Consider the following 22,363-nt stretch of genomic DNA (forward strand, 5'->3'; position numbering starts at 1 on the left):
AAATGCTGACATCAAAATGGCAAAACATCGACATTGATTGATTATTAAATTAACAAGTAGCGTCTCCTAAGAAACCCAAAAAAAGAAATTTTAGCCCGAAATTGAGCTGAAAATAATAAGAGAACTTATTGCAGTTTCTAAGGAAATTAGGTTAATAACAAACTCTTTAACTACAATAGTAAGGCGTTAAATAATAACTTAACAATTAAAATAATTTAAAAATTATTTTCTGTTGTATTCCAGATCATTATTCAGTTAGTAAGTGTGGCGAGTTACTGTCTGAACACTGTTTCGTATTTACTATACATATGTATATGAGTGTATGTGTAGCTACTGAGAGTCAAACATAATACAATTCTTTCCTGAAGTTTACTTTTATGCAAACTTGTACGAATTCGTTTATGACTGAACAAACTTGTTAATTAATCGTTAGACTTTTAAGGTAACTGACAAATGGGTGATTTCATAAGTTTTTGGTTGGGCTTTGAACTAATTTTACAGTTACAGATTTTGTGTCTTATTAATTTCTTCAGACATATTCTTTTATAGATTAAGTAAACCCGTATCGGTTTAGTAAAATTATTCACTCATAAACGACTTGGGTATTTCATTTGTTCGCTGACATCAATTAATACTGCAAAATCAAAAATCAACAATAACAACAATAAGAAGCTAGCGTAAAATGGATTCACTCTCTTGACTAACTGTATCCAATTCTCTCGATGTTTGCACGATAGTGGAGTCTCCTTTAACTTTCGGATTTCTATCAGTCTAAGGACTGTCAACTCGGCAGCGTTACTCAAAATTACTTGGGGATATTTTGTGCAGCCACAAGGACAACATATTACGAAGAAAACCTTCTGGCACAACATTTTGTGAAAATACAATATAATTAAGATTTTATTTCCGACTTTATGCTACAAATATTAAATATAACTTTTGAAAACAATAACAATTTTTATTACTTCTACAAACTAAGCATATGTGAATAAATGCAACAAGTTGCATTTTTAAGATACAATTTCTTTTTGGTGCTTATATGTTTGGGTTAGTGAATAGTACGGTGATAACCGATTACTGTTTAATTTGTTAGTTCGGTGCGATTGGCAGCCACCTCGGCCAGAATGAGTAAGTCTGAGGTAGACGAATTATCATTGCATAAGTTGCCAAAAACGTTGACGTCGGTGCGCTGATTGTCTGCTCCCGTGGCAGCCGTGGAGTTTTCGATTTCGCCGAATGGTAGACATTTTGATATTGCGCCATCTGGCGATGCGTTGAAGTAATAACAGCCGTTTATGGTACTGAAATTTTTAGGCAATGGAATAACAGACGCGATTTCATTCTCAATCACAGTAACGTCGCGTCTGGTGATGCTCTCCTTACGCGCTTTACGTTTTTGACTGCCAACAGCCTGCTGCGGCGGTGCTTCCCGACTTCTGTTCGGGCACGATATGGTTGGCGCGTGCTTTACATTTATTGCCTCTGAATTTTTGTTGTTTACTGCATTGTTTGAATGGCGTTTCTTCGATGTAAATTTCTTTTTCTTCTTCGTATTGCGCTTGCGCTGTAAGTAAAGATCTAAACTGAGTGCTGGCAATTCCTTAATTTTGTCTTCCAAATCGAAACTTGACAGATCGTTATTTGATTGTAAACCCTCACCCGGGTTTTCACTTATTTTAATATTATTTCTAGATGTCGCTAAGATCGCGCACGTGGATGAGAAATGATTTGTGCTATCCAGCGAAGTTAGATTAGAACTGCCGGATGGAGCAACAATGTGATGAGCGTAACCGTTGGGATGGCTTTGTGATTTGGGTGTTTTTATTTTCTTTGAAACCGCTGAAATTTGCCCTGAATTAATAAGTTCTTGATAGATTTTCCCTTTGCATGCCCTTGATGTTTTCTTCGGCAAAATATCATCTTCACTCCCATTACTGGAGAAGCTATTCTCACTTAACAGGCGATTTTTGTTCGATTGCACACTCTCTGCGCCGCTGGTGGGTGACATGTAAGCGTTCAAAAATTGTGACGTCTCGCCCAAGGCCTTCTGCAATGCATTCTGGTTCGAATTGCAGCTGTTGTGGTCGCTTTCGCCTATGAACAGATGACTGAGTTCGCCCATTTGTGCTTCATCAGCTAGTTTAAAAAGGTGATTGTTGCCACGTGTACTGTTGTTCGTGTACCTTGCTAGCACAGCACTCCCGCTTTGCGCACTCATAAAAGATTTCATGTCGTCTTCCGGTTCCGTGCTTGTATTGCCTGGGCGAGTGTTCAAGGTGCGTAGTGGAGGAGCGGGCAACTTGTACCATTTAAAATTTGGATTTGCGTTGAAAAATGCGTCTTTATTCTAAACAAGATTTTATATTATAACTTATTACAGATGGAAGTGAGTAAAGTAAGCGTACCTGTTGCGCCAAATTGGTAAAGCATTTCTTATCAGTGGCGTCTAAGGAAGCCCACCAGTCTCCAAGTATCTTTGTGATAGCTCTAAAAGATAGGTTTACTAATTAGTTAGTTTAGGGGAAGACAACCCGCTCACATGCTTACCTATTTTCCAACGATTTGTACCGTTCCTTGACTATGGCTCTGTGGCGTTTGCAAAATATCAAGAAAGCATTCATCGGTCTGCGCGCATGATGATCTGGTGTGCTAGGCATTGCCCCTTCAGTTATTTCATTCTGCACTTTGTGCACAGTCTCTACATCAACATTCAGTTCAGTCTCCTCCGTTTCCAATCTGGTGATTTGCATATTAAAATTTTCATGGCATTTCACTCGCTTTCGCTTAGCCGCTAAGTGCTTGCTTTTCAGATAACGTTCGTAGTTGGTCGCGGCATCATCATTGTTATCATCCTCATCTAAATCCTCATCTTCGTCTTCATTGTCTTCCTCATGCATACTGCTATTGCTACTTTCATTCGAATAGCTATAATGGTCCATCTTGGCATAATTGTGCACATCCTCGATGCGGAGAAAGGCATTTTCTTGGTAATCAGTATTATAAATGGACGTCGTGCCCCTATCGGTTGAACCCATAAGAGCAGTAACACCGCGAGCTGTCTTTTTTATGCCATCATTGACTAAGTCCTTATCACATTCTCCATTTTTGAAAGTATTTGGGAAGCTACTACTAATGTTAATATTGCTGGCGCTGCACTTGCTGCTGCTACTTAAACTAAAGGCACTTTCTTTTCTAATTACGTTATTGTTGTGATTTATTTTAGTTATGCACCCATTTGGCGCAGTGTGCTCTCTTTCAGCGTTCAAGTTCTGAAACTTATCATAAATCCATTGATTATTCTGCAAATTGGAATGTATTTGCAGATGCTGGACATGTACACGTTGCGGCTGCATGTTAATCTCTTTGGTCTCGGCACTTTGAATATCGGCTCTGGGCTTAGTATCGACGGTGTAAGTGTAGGGATTAATAGAGGCTTGTATTGCATATGACGAAGTGAATCTTTCGCCGCCACTTTGAGGTATCTTCGACGTATGTACTAGTTTGCATTTGTCCAATGGCACTAATCCGTGTGGAAGTATGACTTTACCATGCTTTATTACATTAAAGTCAACTGTGTTTGCGCTGTTGATCATGTTGTTTTTGTAGTATTGTTATTATTTGTAAGAAAACTTAAACTCATAACGACCTGTAATAAAAAGAAAATAAAATAATTTAATAAGAAGTCTTAGCGTGAAGTAAACATAAAAATTTGCTCTCACTAACAGCGGCTTTTAAAATGAGCTCTGCGACTCTCAAAATAATAAAACTCCCGAGAACCTTTAAGATTTTTCATAATCGACATCAATATAAGTAATAACATCGGCGTGACTGGGATCGGAATATACAAGTGCAATTCGGTGTGACTAACATCGGAACTAAATTCTTCGCTGTACGCCTAAGTACGCGAGGGCTTAAACCTATTAATGTATAAACATTTTTTCTATTTAACTATCGTGAATATACTATCTTTATTATGTAAAAGGAAAAATGTATCGTACAAAATAAATAAATATAATACATTGCATGAATATATTTGAAAATAGGTTGGCTAGAAATGGGAGCAGATATGTACATATGTTAAAACGGTTTAGTACAGTCTCATTGGTTCAGTCGCTTCAACCCACTTTTAAAAACCCATTCAACCCAGTTAAAAAAAAACATGATTGTAGTAGATTAAAATATTCTTGGCCCTTACTCAGGGAGAGTTCCTCAACGCCCTCTTATATAATATTTGAATATATATTTACACCATAAGCTGTTTCCATTCTTTACGAATCTGCCTCGAAATCTGTATAATATTGTTGCGGGGCCCAAAAGTATGAATCACTTTTTGGCTTATAATACTATTAGAGGTACATAGATAATATCGCAAATTGTTGCGTTTAACTAAATTTATTATATGTACACATTTGTTTATTAAATAAACATATTTTTTTTTTTTATAATTTATGAGATTTTCGTGTTATAATAAATTTATTTTGTATTTAAAAAAATCAAAACACAAATTTAATGAAATAAATAAAACGCTCGTCCTAAGTTCTTCTTTAATTGTATTCTCATGAGCACTTTCGATGCAGTGTTCTTATCTGTATATGTAAATATGTTTGCCTGTGTTGCATTTTCACAACGGTAGTGTCACGTCGGCAGACGCAATTGAGCATATTGATGGCAACGCCACGGAGAGGTATAAGAGAATAATTGCAAAGATCTTGTTTACAAACATTGCCAGCTTTTTATTTATCCCCACATATTCACACACGACTTTATATATGTATGTATGTATATAGATCATATACGTACATGCATATATGTATATGAACGTACACCTATACACTCTTGCCCACTCCTCACACATAATTCGCAAGCTTCAATTTTAATAACATACCTATACTCGAAAAGGAAAGAGATGATGGCGACACAGGTGAATAATTTGTAGCTTTTTGAGTTGCGAATTTTTATGAAATTTTTTTATAATTCCGTATCAGTTGCTCGAACACAAAATCACATATGCAAAATGAAATTACTCTTCACATTAACTTTTGATCAAAAAGCAATTTATGAAATTGTTTGGCACAATGTACACGCAAATATATTCACACTATGCATGCACATACAGATACGTAAATATGTAAATTCGTAAAAGCAACTTTTAATGAAACAAAATAGAAAAGCATAGAATTAATCGAAAAACTACGCAACAACAATAACAGCAGTTGGTGATTTCACTAACACTGCCGAGGTCGAGCGTTGAATTTCGATAGTCAAAATAAAATTAAAATATTTATACAAAAAGTCGATGCACAATTGATAACGCTTTCGAAAGCAAATAAAGAATATGCACTTCGGCCACAAAAGCTGTATGGAAAATTATTGCCAATTTTTACTAAACACAATGTCACAGCTTTCGATTTTCATAAGCGTTGGAATGCTTTCAATTTTAATTCATTTAATTTAATTCGAAACATTGCAGATACTCGATGCAGGGATTTCGACAATTTTCACTTTCGGTTTTTGCTCAGTAATTAAGTTGACTTCTTACTTTGAGTTTGTCGTGAAGGATGATGGTGTCGGTGGCGGGCTGGGCCGTTGTTGCTGCTGCTGCTGTCGCCTCTCCAATGCACTACGTGTACGGTCAGACTCGGCGCTGTACGCAGCTGGCCCCAAACGATTTCGGTGCCTCTCCACACACTCGCCCATAGCACATATACACATATTAACAGCTATGTGTGTGTGGCGTGCGACAATCGAGTCTCCCTCCAAACGAACACAAATGCACAGATGTATGTACATACATTGTTAAATATAAATGTGTGGCTACTCAAAGATGTTGTTGCTGTACTTTATGCTTGAACTTGATTGCTACAACATTGTTGTTGGGATTATTACATATTACGTGCATATTTGTTTTTGCTCCAATACAGTAAAAAATGGAAAAGCTTTCAATAAATGTACTCTTAAACTTATCCCACTTGTGTTCCAACACTCATACAAAAATACATATGTACAAGTACACAAGTACAACAGAAATGTAAGTAAGTGCGTCTGAATGTGACAAATAGGAAAGAATAAATGCTGGCGTAAAAAACACATTGACTTTATCAAAAAAATATTTGAACGGAGCTGAGCTGACAAAATGTCGCCCACAATTAGATTGGATTATTGATGAGCCATTCAAAATCTGTGTTCAATTATTGCTACTGTGTCAAGGCAAATATACAAATTGAAGACACTTTGACCATTCTTACAACACTTCGGAAGAGTTTTTTGGGAAATTTAAATCTGATGAAATCAGTTGAAGTGAGCAGTCATTCATAATTCGTTAGGTTTTGTCAAAATTGAGGACTCGATTATGCCTTGCTTAAATTTGGCTATGCTCGCCAGGATTAGTAAAGACGATGATCGGTTTTCAGCGATAATAAAATAGTATGTTATTAACCTCGATAGGCAGTAAGATTATTTCTATTTTAAACAACGTTTAGACTGAGTTGGCGAAGAATGAGACTTGAGAAGAAACTTGAAAACTTGTAGTTTTCATAGAATTTGTTGTAGGCTGCTAGAGAGAAAACCTGGTCCTGGGATGATTGTAGTGAATTGTTGGATACAAAAAATCTTGTTGGTTAGCATTCCAGGGCCGGGAGGAATTGTCCCGATCTCTCCCCTCTGTACTTCACCAGCCAGTTCTTCGGATAGCTTAGGAAAAGACATTTCCTTTACTCAACAAAGTTTGAAACACTTTGCATCGGAAAATTTTTTTAATGCATAACATGCAAATTTTAAAATTTGAAACCGACTGTCTTTGAAGACGAAAAATAAACTGTAATATAAAGTTTTGCAACGGTAAATCGCCGATTATTTACTTATTACTCCCTCATATTTCTGGAAAGTAGTCTCTATTTTCCAATAGTTCCTCGCTTCAGTCCGGAGTACGCGGTTTTTCCCCTAATTCATTCCCTATTATGTTATGGAAATGTACCTTCAACGTGTATATCGTCATTTTAGGTATAGCACAATGTGTTGCTTTCAGAAAAGTTTTTTACTTTTATTTTATTTTACATAAAATCATATAGAAAGGATTCCATTGGAAATATTTGCTTATGATCACAATTAGAAAGGGTTTTTTCACAAAGGGGATGTTTTCAATTTACATATATGAAAGCTCTCTTTTGTGTACATATGTATGTATGTAAATTTCGTACGTACGCGTATAGTATGTTATGCTTAAATATCAGCTGATAGTGTTTGTATACGTTTTTAATAGATGTTTTCGATAATTTTTTTTAAATAAACTCACTTTGTTTCACTTGTTTTTTTTTTGTGCATTTGAATCGATTCTTGACGCATTTCAAATAATTTAAATAATTTCTTGACTTCGTATTACATATGTATGTCAAAAAATGGACCGATATATTGTAATTTGGTGACAGCAAAAGTTTGTTTTGATTATGTGAAAAATTTCTGTACAAAAAGTGTCGCGAAGTGATTCTACTGCTGACGAAAAGAGAAGAGAGCATAAGACGGCAAAGCCGGAGAAGAGAAGAGTGTTGCTTTGCAAAGGTGCGAAAGAGAACTCGAGTCTCTTAGTTTGGGAGCTTTCTAATGATTCGTTTCTATTGCTACTGCTTTGGGGAGCAAGGTTCTTGCCAGTTGCCATTGCATTTTCATGTTTTCATTGTTTTTCTTTTTAACTGTATCGTTGAAAATTTCAAGGTCATGGGTACTTGTAGTAGTCGTGCAGTACATAGTATAAGGAAGTACTAACTTGCTGTGTTGGTCGGTCGGTCGGTAGGTTGGTGGGTCGGCAAGTTGACTATAGGGATGGTTTGTTGGCTTCTTGTTTGAGGTCGTCTAAACATATTTATATACATATATCTAAATATCTTGTACTCGTCTGATCTCTGCTGGAGGGATGGCATTAAAGCCACACACTATATTATGTTTGTTGTTGTTGGTTGACTGTTCACGGTCAGGAAAATTCGATTTACTTGCTTAGAAAAAAGCAAAGAACAAAAAGACGACTTGATCATTACATCGGGTTGTTTTTTTTTCAATTTTAATTATTATTTTTTATTTGAATATCTTCAATGTATCTTTAATGTACATATATAATGTTTGATTAATTACGATTATTCAGGATGCAAATTGAAAATAGATAAAAATAAAAGAGATAAAGGCGGAAGTTCAGAATGCCGCTGGTCAAAGACTTCCCAATGAAAACAAAGTATTGAACAAAGAAGAATTATATTTACAAATTCATAAAAAACACACACAAAGTTCAATGGAATTATTATTTATCTCATATAGTAATATGTATGTTCAAAATTTTATTCACAAAATGATAAAACGGTGATTGTGAACCAGATTTATAAGTTGGACAATAACCGCAGTACATTTTGCGATTGAATGAAAGTCAATTGAGAAAAATTATAATTCATTATGTACATCCCATAGGCATTCTCCTAGTGAGAAAGTTTTTCATTTACCTGGTGCTTTCATTGCCTCTTTTATTTTCCAATTTTAAATGTTTTATATTAAGAGCTTCTCATAAAACTCATCACCAATTCAGGGTTGGGTGAAAACTCCTGGGAAAACTATATCGCTTGATAATTTCGCCAAATGGATATTTTGGTTCTTAAATTGAAATGTGATAAGAGTACCAACGTCCATGTGTCTTTAGTATGTATATGAGTACTATTTGATGATGATGGATAGTAGGAAATACCAACAGTCGAATACGACTTGACAAGTTTGAGAAAAATTACATTAAAATAGATCAGAAATCCAGTTAAAGAGGCGATAACTTTTTGCGATATTTACGGCTGCCAGTTTGACAGGACTGGCGTTATAATAGGTAACAAAAAAGAACGATTTATTAGCAAAAAGTTTTATAGATTCGGTTTCTTTTTATACTTTTGCAAACAGTTGTTACAGAGTATTATAGTTTTGTTTACCTAACGGTTTTTTATACAACCTAAAACTAATCAAGAAAGATATAAGGTTCTGTATACATACATAAATGATTAGGATGAGACGACGAGTTGAAATCCGGATGCCTGTCTGTTCGTCTGTCTCTTTGTGCAAGTGATAAGCTGACTAAAAATTGAGATATCACAATGAAACTTGGTATTCGGCTTCCTTGGCAAACACGTAAAGACGAGTTCGCAGATGGAAGAATTGAATCAGGCATTGCCATGCCCACAAAACGCCATTAACCGTAAACCGCTCACTCCCCATATACCGGTACTGTTCCCTTTTTTTATTGGAATTTATTTTCGCAACATTTTTTAATACAAAGTTTTTTCAGCATCTGAATTAATAAATAATTTCACTGATATATTTCAAAAGTATTATAATATTTTGATATTAAATTAATAACATATTTCTCATCGCTTTATCATATACAGTGGTGACCTTATAATTAGTAACGATATGCTAGAAACTGTATACTTTTTTAAGACGCGCACTGTAAATTATAAGCCCCGCTATAAGTAGAGTAGACATGAATCTATGAATGTATTGTTAAATGAACACGTGACTATTTGTTGATTGGTTATTGAAAAACTTAAAATTATTTGACGGTTTGTGTTTGTTGGCTGGCCACGTAATAAGAAACGCGCAGTTCTTTCTTTCGATTCTCGGATTTTTTTGAACTTAGCCATAAAGTGGAGTATACTCACTTTTTAATTAAAACTTTTTGATTATTAGAATGGGCAGGAAATTGTCATGTACTCCCAAAATGAGAGAGTTATTAGTATGGTGCTATCAAAAGCAGAAATTGTTAATGTCAACTATCGCACAAACTTTTGCTTTCTCCAAAAAAAAAAAAATGGTATTTGGAGCTATTCATTTGAATAAAAAAAAAAAACAAAGACATTTGATATCACTGGAAAAACCACTCCAGCAGAAGACCGGATAATTTGTAGGACGAACAACCGGTTGCGACTTGCAAAGGAAATGATGAAAAATTCCCAATACTGCAATAGAGTTCTTTGGAGTGACGAATCTAAGTTCAATTTATTCTAGTGCGACGGAAATTAGTATGTAAGACGTCCTCCCAACAAGGCGCTGAACTCCAGGTGCACAGTAAAACTGTTATGTTTTGGGGAGCCTTTTCCTCTCGTGGTGTTGGCACAATTGTGCGTGTTCAAGGGGTAATGGACCAACATCTATACAAAAATATTCTGAAGAATGTAATGAAACCATATTCCTTTGAGAATATGCCAGTTCATTACATTTCCTAGCACGATAATGACTCAAAACACACTTCAAGGTTAGTGAAAAGTTGGTTTTCGGATAAAAATATTAATGTTTTGGATGGGCTTTCGCAAAGTCCTCAATTGAAAACTTATGGGCAATTGTGAAACGAGATCTTAAGAACAAAAAACTGCGAAATAATGACGAGTTGTTTCAAATGGTTCAACAAAGTTGGAGCAGCATATCAGTGCAAACATGCCAACAACTCGAAAGCTAGACAAAGTTGTTAAAAATAAGGGGTATTCAACAAAATACTAAACATTTTAATAGATTTTTTCAATTTTATATAAATATTTTTAAGTTCTTGCTGTCGTTTCTAATTATATGACCAAACTGAATTTGGTGCTCTTTGTGTTTACTTAATTTTTTTTTAAATATAATTACTGTTGTTGTTTTTTTTCATGTAAAACTCTAATAAAATGTGTTACTTTGTAGATTCCAATTTATAGTTTTAATGTGGCAATCTAAATTTTTAAAATAAATTAAGAAAACTATATGCAGCAAAGTCGTTTCTGATTATAAGACCACCACTGTATGTATGTACAGTATGTATAATATATAGTTAATTTGCATATTTATGTATGATCCAAATATTTCCGTCTTCGTCGTTTCGTTTCTTCGTCTTCTACTCATTTCACTGTTTTTTTTTCATCATAAACTAATAACTACACTTTAATTCATGACAAATTTGACTGTTTGTCTACTTTGACTCTTTTCATTCTTTCCTGTTTTGCATCAAATAGGCTTAGAATTGAAGACTTACTTCCTACTACAAATCGTAGATAACAGCAGCACATCCTGTATATACATATGTCCGTATACATATATGTATTAAGATTTGTTTCGTGAAAATTACCTTATATATTACTGCATACAATTTTGTCATGAGTAATCCTTGTAAAGGAACACTGACCTTTTCAGAAAATTACTTCGTCTGGTAAATTAATAACGCTTAATTTCATAATAACCTCAAACTTATAACTACAAATACATATGTACAAACACAGATGCCTAATGGTATGTTTGCATGAATGTCGGTGAATTTCTCGTTTTGTTATTCAATGACTGCACTCTATACACCAAACAATTCACTTATTAACGTCATTGTACGAGTACACTTACATATGTATGTGTGTATGTATATGCATATTTGTCATTGTGTTGGTACTTGCCTGCGTATTGGCAACAGTGTATATGTATGTGCATTTGCAATTTGTTCAAAACTATAAAACTCAAATAAATATTGCTCCAATTCGAATTTTCGAACATATCAGTGGAAACATTTCATTTTTGTTAGTAAATAGTTCGCCCAAACTGACCCGCTCAACAAAAGCTCATTTTACAAGCGATTGCAGTTTACGATTTGGTTAATTTAATAATGTACAATAATTAAAAGATTTGTGGCAATTAAAATTGTGTACAAATTTGCAAAATATAATATGCAAATACACATATATGTACATACATGCACACTGTGTGAAAAGCCTTTACAAACACACATATGTACATACATATATAAATGTATGTGTATATTATATAAGTGTGCGTTTGCTTTAAATGAAGATTTTATTTAAAAATTTAAATTTTATTAACTTTGGTATTCAACAAAAGAGTAACTGCATTTTGGTTTATACAAACCCGAATAAACCCTTCCGGAATTGACTAAATTAAGGAGTAACCTGCCCGAGTTAATTTAATGTTTCTGTAATTAAACGATTTGGATGCTACTCAAACAGATCAGCTGTGCATTTAGACTTGCTAAACACCGTAACTTTCGATTTTATTGTGCTCTCAAATAATGACACCTTCCGCTCGGATTTTACGATAAGTTTATTATTTTAGGATTATTTGTTTACTGCAAACCGAGTTGATAATTATAACAAAAATGTAACTTGTTTATTTGTAGGTACCCACATTCACAAAACTCGATTCGATCCAAACTGTCCCAAGCAAAGTTACACTGCAGGCGTACGTACGGGACCGACTAGATGCGATATCAACGGAGCAAAAATGCTTACTCGTCATATACGTTTCACATCACAGCAAAGCGAACAGCGACGAACCGAGTAAACAAAACGACTTAACCAAAGAAGGAACAGACGAAATATATATCAGGCACAACGATTGTAGAAGTGCGCTACACAGGCGTTTAGCTGATAGTGACACACATGTGCTTATCGCCTGTAGGCATTTAATGCTAAGCGATATCTAAATGTTGTTTTTGATGTTGAAATATTTCACTGTCTCAATAGTTCGTGGGAATGCCGTTAAGATGACATCGTTGGTCGGCCTTAGCCCGGGGAGTGCATCGAAAAAGACTGCCAAAGTAAAAATAATAGTTTCTAATCAAAACGTATATTTAAACAATTGGCTGTAACAGTTAAACACGAAAATTTGACTACAAATAATTTCAAATTTAAATTACAAATATAATAACTCTTTAAATAACAGTCGAAAGCCAGACTTTTTCCCACAAAGATAAATTACGTCAGCGGAGAGTATCATCTTTATATGTAAAAATGTGTCACGTTGTTTGTCCGCGATAGACTCCTAAACTACTGAACCGATTTTAGTAAAATTTAGCACACTGTTCGAACCAACTTAGAAGATAGGATATTGAAAACAATTCATATAAAAAAATACATTGAAAGTTCTATTAAAGGGACCCTCCATTAAGCGGACATCTCTATTAACTGGATAGAAAGGCTGGTAATCAAACATTTAGAAAGCAGCCTTAAATTCGTTATTTTTTCCAATGAAATTTATTTGTATGAACATATTCAAAATTAAACCCTAAGTACAATCCCTTGGATTCTTATACTTGTATTTTCACTGCATTGAATAGTTTATTACATGAATAATGCTGTAAAATGTATATTTATAATTTACGTTTGCTGCACCAACATTAAACCGAGTGTTCTTTTGTCACTCGCTTACAAGAGAACAGCTGCTATTCATATTAAAAATCTAAATCTTAATTGTCTCTATTGCAGTCCTCGCCGTTTATAGGGTGCTGTTGGTGAGCAAAATTTAAAAGCTTCTTGCTTTCATCGCTTTATTATCTGTCTTACGTTTTATTTTTCGCTCTTCGCAAACTTGTATACATTTTGCTTGTGTTGGTTCATGCAAGTGTGTAAGTCAGGGATTTGTGTGTTGATATTGGTGTGTGCAAAGATTTTCTGCCCTCTGATTTCTTTTGTTGAAATATTTATTTTGATAGTTCGATTAGCGCAAAAGTCATAAATTAAAACAAAATAGTTAAATTCTTTTAGACTTATGTTAACTTATCAGAAATTTGTTGTTAATTAAAAGTACGATAAAAAGGAACGTAATACTTTTGCTTTGTTATATTTTTAATTAATCTCTTTATTCTTTTATCGTGGTGTTGGTGCGCTCGTGAGACGTCAACAAATCAAAAGCTCCACCAGCTGTTTTGCACAACAACAGAGTGTTGGTGCATTCACCAAAATTGTAAACAAACTGCCATGCCAGTTAGTACTTGAGACTGCACAAAGAGCGCCACGTCAGACACTGAGGCAAGAAAGTCTCTTCTGCTCCTCTATACTAAAGCGACTGCGTTTTAGTGTGTGTAAATTTGTTTTTGGCTGTGTGTGAAAGCAGAGAGTATGTGTGAGAGAGACTGTATTGTTTTTTAGTTATATTACATTTCATTTATTTTTGTAAAATTCTGGTTTAAATTTAAACCCAATTTTAACAATGAAAAACACACGTACCAAAAGGGAATGCCTGCAACAGCTGTGGCAATACATGAAAATTGATTAAAACTGGGGCTTATCTCATAAGGAATGCATTAATTTATATATGTATGATTGTATAAATATATATGCATGTTTATATTTTTTTGAAGAAGGTTGTGGTTTCTTTTTCGTACGAGTGATAACAGCTGGTGTTTATCTGAACGACATGAGAAAGAACTAAATACTTTGCACATTAAACTTGCTTTATATTAGGTTATTAAGGCGATATTTTAATATATATAAATGATATATGAAGCACTAAATATATCTATAAAGGTGCGATTCGATTTCAATATTTGTTTAATTCAGCTACGAAATGTGTTTAAGCTTCAGGACAATGTTTTTATACAAACTGTTGTTGTTGTTTTAACGGTTATCTAATTCCCGTTTGGGTGGTAAGAGTCATTTGCGTTGTCGTCGTTCCAGGAAACGTGCTGTTTCGACGGGGTCGGGCCAAAGGGAAGATAGTGTTAGAAGAGTAGGGTTTGTAGGGCATGCAAAGAGGTGGCCAGTATCATGCGAGGACTCGTTGCATGCAGGATGGATTGGGTATGTCTGGGTCAATTCTAGATAGGTAGGAGTTTAACCTGCTGCAATATCCAGAACGAAGTTGCGCTAGGGTCACTCACGTTTCTCGCGGCACCTGGAGCTCTTCGTCTGCAATAGGTGGTGGTTTGACTCCAAGAACGCCATTCACGGGAAGGGAGTCGGTGAAAGTGTTGATAGCTCCACTGTGAATGGCCTTCAGTACCTGTCGAAAGTCAGTTGCGTCCGAAGTCCGGTCGGCGTACTACACGACGCCGTCGACGTAATTAAGGAAGGACCTTTTGATGCTCCTGGGAGGCGGTTCCACTCCAAGCAGATGGCTGCAAGGGTGATTCCTTCGGAAAGATCGTAGCAGGAACTGTTTGGAGAGGAGTTCATTATGCTCCTTTACAGGAAGCATAAGCGTCTCGCTGTGGAGTTGTTCAATGGGAGACATCAAAAGGCATCCCGTCGTAGTCCGGGGTGCAGTATTCTGGTAGGTCTGAAGTTTCTCATCTGCGTTCCACTGCATCCAGGCGACCATATTGGTGCTGCGTAGTTAAGTACCGGCCGGCGGATTGCCTTGTAAGTTTCCAACAACGTTTCTTTGTCTTTCCCCATGTGCTGCCGACTAGCAACTTGAGGATCTTACTGCTGCTCTGTACTTTGTCGATAATCGCGGTCGTATGAGGAGAGAAGGAGCGTAGACTATCGAAAGCAATTCCAGGCGGTTCTACGTAACGGAATTGGCTCGGATATTATCCGACCAAGGGCTGTTTTTTCGGCGATCTAACCCCGTTTGGATCGGTGAGTACTATTTTATACAAACTAATTATATTAGTCAAAAATTAACACAGAGCTCTACATGCTATCAACATCGTACTCTCAGTTTTTCCCTTCTAAAAATCTAGTATCACAGTCCATGACCTCAAGCAACAACCCTGATTAGGGCTTTAATAATATTTCCACAACAACCTCCTAAGTAGCGATACTTAACACTTATAATTGTGTTGTCCTTAATTTGAAAAGTTTAAGAGATTTTTTAGAGATTTCGGAATTTTAAATAAAGCGTATTGTATGAATTATATAAAAGATGCAGATAAAAGCAAAGAAATCGCCTGAACTACATAAACAAAAACGATATCCTAACACGAACACCTTAAAAAAGGGTAAAATATTGGAAGAAGTCTTTAAGTTACCCACCGGAAAATAGTATCCATTATATAATTTCAGGCAGATTATTTGGATTTTTTATTCACTACCGCTTCAACACCTTTATAAAAGTCTCATGAGGTACACGGATATTTGCAAACATTCTCATTTTTTTTTTACCCTCCGCTTGTTGTTTTAAAAGCTTCATGCGTCGCGTAACATCGCCGCCATACTGCGAAAATATGAATGATTCAATACAATTAATTACTTTAAAATATTTTAGTTATATATACGCACCAGCTTGGCAGTAACGTCTTTCCTGTAAGCTTTAATAGTCTCTCGGGCCAATACTTTTCCTCCCACACAGGCTTGTATAGCGATTTGCACCATCTGCCTCGGTATAAGTTCCTGCAGTTTTGCTACCATTTCACGTGCGATAGTTGTTGCTTTTGAAACATGCACAATCCGACAGAACTCTTCAACAGGGCGACCATTCAGATGAATATCCAATCGCACAATATTGGTTAGATGATAACCGTGATCTTCGTAATTGAAACTAGCATAGCCGGAGCTTAAGGACTTCAGATGATCATTAAAATCTAATATTATTTCACTTAATGGCAGTATATATTTCATTAAAATACGATCATCATCTATATTGACTGATGATTCTTGTATCCCTCGTCGATCAACACATAAACTAATTATTTGACCCAGATATTCAGTGGGTGTTATTATGGTACCTAAAAATATAGTTAAAAACATTAAGTAAATTGGTTTTAACACATCGAATATCATTTTGATAAAAATAATTATGAATATATCGATATAGTGTACAAATAATAAGAAACAAAAATATATACCTTTCACCAATGGTTCGTAGTATTCCTTAACATTGAAAGGCTCCGGAAAAAGTGCAGCATTTGAAAGTTCCAGGCACTCTTTTCCCATTTGTTTTATCATTTTCTGATTCCTCAAAATGATTCGGTATGTAACGGATGGTGCAGTAATAATCGGCTCCGCTCCATATTCTTGTTCTAACCGTTGACAGAAAACCTCCATATGTAGTAATCCGAGAAAACCTAAACGCCATCCTTGACCCAAGGCTGGACTTGAATCGACATTTACTGTGACCGCTGAATCATTTAAAGTCAGTTTTTCAATAGCGCCACGTAAAGGCACGTGCTTGGATTGGTCAGCGGGATATACGCCTGCAAACACCATTGGTTGCTGTGGCTTAAACCTCATGGCAGCTTTTACAGTTTCATTTTTTAGATGAATTGTGTCTCCAATAATAGACTCTTTGCTATTCCTCATGTTACAGGCAATTAAGCCTACTTGGCCAGCGGAGCTGCGAATAATAAAATATTAACTCCATTATAATTAAGTATCGTAAAGGAACTCATATATGCACACTCACATTGTTTCGATTGGATCCTCCTTCGGACGCAATATTGTTATGCCTTTAACCGGGTAGGACTTTTTTGTAATCATCGATTGGATTTCTTGCCCCACTTTCAGTGACCCGTTCAATACACAAATTAAATTTAAAGCGCCACGATATTTGTCGAACCAGCTGTCAAATATTAAAGCGCGAAATGGAGGTTTGCGATCTACTTGTGGTGGTGTAATTTTCTCAATCACTCTGTCAAGAACAGCGGCAATACCGGTTCCTAATTTGGCGGAAATCTTGAATATTAACAATTAAGCTTCGATATATTTTGCAAATACCCCTATATATTACCTTTAGAACGCTATTAGGGTCGATTCCAAATAAATTGTGCAAGTCCTTGCACACACGTTCGGGATTGGCATGTTTAATGTCTATTTTGTTTAGCACTGGAATTATAACCAAGTTTCGCATTTTCGCTAAATAATAGTTGGCTACAGTCTGAGCTTGTACACCATGGCAAGCATCCACCAGTAATATAACTCCATCGCATGCAGCCAGAGACCTCGAAACCTAAAAAAATTGAATAATGTAAATGTTTATTGAAAGTGACTTAATGTTTAACCTCATTTGCGAAATCCACATGGCCTGGTGTATCGATCAAATTTAATAAATATCTCTCATTTTTATATGTGTGGAAAATTGAAGCGGTCTGTGCTTTAACAGTAATCCCTCGCTCCCGTTCTACTTGTAAACTGTCCAAAACTTGTGTTCCCGAATTCTGGGCTATCGCACCTGTTAATTCCAATATCCGATCTGCCAAAGTACTTTTGCCATGATCGACGTGCGCGATTATGCTGAAATTCCTAATACGTTCAACTGGAATATTGTGGAAACCTGCACTCTTCTCATCGGCATCATTAGAATTACTAAAGCTAGTACATTGTCGTCCATGTGCCTTTTGTAATTGAAAATCTTGCCTAAAAAGATACTGAAAATCTTGCAGTGTCTTTACAATTTCCTATTAATTCACTATTTACCAACACCTAGGACGAAAAGTACTCAACTTATATGATATAGTAAAGACTCGTTTCAGCATTTTTATGTCAAATATAACATATTTATATAAATTTTAATCTGAGCCTATTCAAATCTTTATCAAACAATGTGAAGGTATCGATTGTAAAACAGCTGTTTACCGAATTGCCAACTAGCTTCAAATTCTAAGGAGGATACTAATGCATGACTCACGTAAGAAAATTATTCACTCGTATTCAATAGGGGTATTCTCTTGCCCTTGTAAAGCCCTTGCACGGTGCGCGAGTTGCAGATTTTTCCACCTAAAGCAACGGCACAGCAACAAACACATGCAGAAAATTATTTGCAATGGCTGTAAAATATGTCAGACCAAAATCCACATTTATTTGCACGCAATGGCACGTTAAAATATAATTGCAACACTGTTTTAGCTGTAATTTTACAAAAATACATACTTCGCTGTTAAATTGTTGAGGAAGGCTAGTTTTAAATACATTTTTTAATTTCTATTCAATTTATAAAGATTTTTTACAGTTTTCTTTGTTAAGAATTAATGCATAAGGTGCGCCAATTCACAATAGCTATGCACAATAGTTATTTACAATAAATTGATCGAATCAGCCGTTCATATATCACAAGATCCTGCAATGGGTGCTCTCGTGCCCTTGTATATTTCGGTATAGGATTTTTGCAATCTGCAATCTTGCAAGACCAAGAGAATCCCCCTAATAATTTTCGTTAGCAAAGCTGCGCAGGTTTGAAAAAGTGTTCCTGGATATTGATTTAAGATTGAACAAAACAAAATAAAATGAAATGTAATTACACGGTAAAATTATTCGCCTTACAAAAAAAAAAAATANAAAAACAAAAAAAAAAAATAATAATAAAACTAAATTATCTAGCAAGTCGCACCTCTCCGAAAACCCCATAATATGAAAAATTTAGTCTGACAAATAACCTATGCACATGTTGAAACACATTAGCCACATGCGTAAAAATATATACACTGGAGTTTCGGAAGTTCGGGAAGTAACGATATTAATTGCTTTTTTTGGTAAGGCAATTTCGAAGTTCATTCGTTATTCTACCTAGTCAGGCACACTTTCTTTCTTTAGAAATATTATATAAAGATGATTAATGGATGTTTTCATCCGGTTTATTTCAACGCTTTTTTGAATTTTCTGCGATTTGAGTGCTAAGGTCCAATGCGGTTCAACGAGATAATCTTAGAAAAATAATTCTTGAACCGAATAAAGTATTCGATACCATAAGCGTTTTTGGGTGAGTTCGTAATGGTGCGTCATATTTTGTTGCTGCTATTTATTTTCCCTCCTTATTGACACTGATTGGACCATATCCCATAACAAAGTCCGGAAAAAATCGAAAATATTCTTAAGAAAAAGTGGCAACTGAGCCGTGACAGGTATGGGAACTATGAACTTATTTTTTTTTCAGTGGATTAGAAACACATTTGGCAACAAATATGACTCCTTATTTTGACTCGAACATTATAAATCAGTTAGCAGAAAATGATTTTTTTCAAAAATTTAATATTTTTTAGTTAAAAAAAATGTGTTTACGTGCTAAACTATACATTTACCGAAACCAGGATCAAAACCAAACTTATGAATATCTTCAAAAGTTATTGCATAAAGATAAGGTATTTATTACTCGATGATATTGATATCATCGGCCTCAACACCCGCGCCTGCTTTCTTCAGACTGGACAAGGAAGCAACACAAATGGGTCTGGCAGTGAACGAAGGCAAGACGAAATATCTCCTGTCATCAAACAAACAGTCGTCGCACTCGCGACTTGGCACTCACGTCACTGTTAACGGTCATAACTTTGAAGTTGTAGATAATTTCGTCTATCTTGGAACCAGCGTAAACACCACCAACAATGTCAGCCTAGAAATCCAACGCAGCATAACTCTTGCCAACAGGTGCTACTTCGGACTGAGTAGGCAATTGAGAAGCAAAGTCCTCTCTCGACAAGCAAAAGCCAAACTCTGTAAGTCACTCATAATACCCGTCCTGCTATATGGTGCAGAGGCTTGGATGAGTCGACGTTGCGAGTTTTCGAGAGAAAAGTTCTGCGAAAGATTTATGGTCCTTTGCGCGTTGGCCACAGCGAATATCGCATTCGATGGAACGATGAGCTGTACGAGATATACGACGACATTGACATAGTTCAGCGRATTAAAAGACAGCGGCTACGCTGGCTAGGTCATGTTGTCCKRMTRGASGAAAACAYTCCAGCTCTRAAAGTATTCGACGCAGTACCCGCCGGGGGAAGCAGAGGAAGAGGAAGACCTCCACTCCGTTGGAAGGACCAAGTGGAGAAGGACCTGGCTTCACTTGGAATATCTAATTGGCGCCACGTAGCGAAAAGAAAAAACGACTGGCGCGCTGTTGTTAACTSGGCTATAATCGCGTAAGCGGTGTCTACGCCATTCAAGAAGAAGAAGATCTATTACTCGAATCACTACGAATAGTACTGAAAGTGTGAATTCCTCATGCGGATCAACGCCAAATTCTAAACTAACAACCTTGCCCAGAAATTCGATTACTGTCCTTTGAATGCCATTAAATTGTAATGTAGTAAATTAAATAAAAATGCAAAAGTATGACCTTCACCTACATATGTATGTATATTTTAAATATCCTTTTTACAAATGTATAATTTTATAAAAGCTTATTGTTTTCAAGTTTCCTTTCACGAACCAACGTGGAATTTGGAAACAAAGATTCCGTAATTTCCTATATATGCATTAGTATGTACTACATACACATATGTATATTATATATATGTAAGTATATTCACTTTCCGCACATTCCTTTCCAAATGAAGCTCCCAAATATACGGCACTTATCATTTAATCTATTTTTCACATGCGAATAATTGCGACTTATCTGCCAATAGCGGACTCTTTTGGAAAAGACAAAAATGCACGTTGCACCCACATAAGGATATATGTACATTATATGTCTGTGGCTAAAGTGTACATATGCATGTGACATTCATATTTCATAAATATATGTACTTATGTAAGGCCATAGGTGCCGCTTACCGAAGTTAAAGAAAATTATTAGTACCACCAGGCAATTGAGCATACAAGAGTATAGAAAAAGAGCATATCTTCATATGTATTATATATGTAAAAATATGGAGAATCCTCAGAATCGATATCTTAAGAAAAATCTAAACCTAAAATGTAGCTATCGATTTTTAAAAAAGGAAATTGGATTGAAACATCAGCTGTAAAATAAATTTATTTATTTATTTGTGTATGTCCAATACGTATTATTATTGATATTAGAGCGTTTTTTTTAAATATGTGATTCCCCTGAAATCCGCTAAAATTTTTGAAAACATTATGCAGATATCGTTTCCTTCTAATTAGTTAGTCTAAAGTCGATGTCCCTCGTGAAGAGCTACAAAATCTGACCAGTAGGGCAGGTGTCGGCATACAGATCTACGTATGTATGTATATACTATAAGTATGTAAGTATTAATAAGTGCACGCAATTCACATTCGACTTGGAGCGCCAGGTATTCGACCGGATGCTGCGAGTTGCGTACAAATGTTGCAACATTTTTTAAATGAGCTCATCGAGAGTCTGGAGTGTTTAATTGCTTCTGATAGCGCGCACATTCGCCATTGCATTGTTTGCTACGGAACATTACTCAGTGCTGGAGCAGTCATAACAGAATCGTTAAAACGGATGCGAAGGTGCAACCAAGCGGAAGTAGATCATTTCAAAGTGAGTTTCCACGAAAATATTTTTTCTGGCTTTTGTTTTGTAGGTGAATGTCTTAATTCGATTAATACAGCCCAGTTGGTCTTTTCTTTTTAAAGCCAATGAGTAATTTAGGCAATAAATTTAATTAAGAACAGAAAACCGCCTAACACCCTCCTGGTGTAGCTGCAAATAATGACAAATTATTACTGCGAATTTATATTTTTTAAACCTTTCCACGTACTATGTTGAAGGTTAAAATGTAAAATCATTACTTAGTATTTGCAATAAAGTACTATTAGTAACATTTTTGTTAATTTGGATAAAAATTCGTAGGATACATGCAGAAATTGGATTTGACTTCTGGACATCCTAATGGAATTTTGCGGTTTTTGTCATAATTAATTGATATTTCAGTACACTTTATTAAGATGTCCAGATGACCCGGAAATCAGATATTTTGCCAAATATTGTCGTATTTATTAGAATAGTGATGAAGATTTTT

General features: G+C 35.5%; 2 protein-coding genes across 5 annotated transcripts; both read right to left on the minus strand.

Annotated features, from left to right (window-relative positions):
* Positions 1-933: 933 nt before the first annotated feature.
* LOC108977652 lies at positions 934-15,822 on the minus strand. Of its 4 annotated transcripts, none has more exons than XM_018947461.1 (4): positions 15,738-15,822; positions 2,548-3,646; positions 2,406-2,487; positions 934-2,347 (listed from the first exon to the last, which is right to left on the minus strand). In XM_018947461.1, the coding sequence occupies exons 2-4, from the start codon at positions 3,591-3,593 to the stop codon at positions 1,082-1,084; spliced, it is 2,394 nt and encodes a 797-aa protein (XP_018803006.1). In that variant the 5' UTR covers positions 3,594-3,646; positions 15,738-15,822; the 3' UTR covers positions 934-1,081. The 4 variants fall into 4 exon arrangements, with proteins under 4 accessions (XP_018803006.1, XP_018803002.1, XP_018803003.1 ...); XM_018947457.1 differs by lacking the exon at positions 15,738-15,822 and adding an exon at positions 12,166-12,536; XM_018947458.1 differs by lacking the exon at positions 15,738-15,822 and adding an exon at positions 5,540-5,614.
* Positions 15,762-18,240, minus strand: LOC108977653 (translation factor waclaw, mitochondrial). Its single transcript, XM_018947462.1, has 7 exons — positions 18,117-18,240; positions 17,702-18,056; positions 17,431-17,649; positions 17,107-17,375; positions 16,550-17,037; positions 15,984-16,429; positions 15,762-15,918 (listed from the first exon to the last, which is right to left on the minus strand). The coding sequence occupies exons 1-7, from the start codon at positions 18,173-18,175 to the stop codon at positions 15,793-15,795; spliced, it is 1,962 nt and encodes a 653-aa protein (XP_018803007.1). The 5' UTR covers positions 18,176-18,240; the 3' UTR covers positions 15,762-15,792.
* Between the last annotated feature and the right edge of the window lie 4,123 nt (positions 18,241-22,363).

Source organism: Bactrocera latifrons, unplaced genomic scaffold (genome assembly GCF_001853355.1).
Source record: "Bactrocera latifrons isolate USDA-ARS-PBARC rearing strain unplaced genomic scaffold, ASM185335v1 scaffold_93, whole genome shotgun sequence".
Lineage (NCBI taxonomy): Eukaryota > Metazoa > Arthropoda > Insecta > Diptera > Tephritidae > Bactrocera > Bactrocera latifrons.

Coding starts and splice junctions, on each gene's coding strand:
- LOC108977652 (XM_018947461.1), bottom strand. CDS start 3,593: ATGATCAACAGCGCAAACACAGTTGACTTTAATGTAATAAAGCATGGT. Junction 2,488..2,547: donor TACAAATCGTTGGAAAATAG/GTAAGCATGTGA, acceptor CCTATCTTTTAG/AGCTATCACAAAGATACTTG. Junction 2,348..2,405: donor TTACCAATTTGGCGCAACAG/GTACGCTTACTT, acceptor AATCTTGTTTAG/AATAAAGACGCATTTTTCAA.
- LOC108977653 (XM_018947462.1), bottom strand. CDS start 18,175: ATGCTGAAACGAGTCTTTACTATATCATATAAGTTGAGTACTTTTCGT. Junction 17,650..17,701: donor ATGTGGATTTCGCAAATGAG/GTTAAACATTAA, acceptor CAATTTTTTTAG/GTTTCGAGGTCTCTGGCTGC. Junction 17,038..17,106: donor GAGGATCCAATCGAAACAAT/GTGAGTGTGCAT, acceptor TATTATTCGCAG/CTCCGCTGGCCAAGTAGGCT.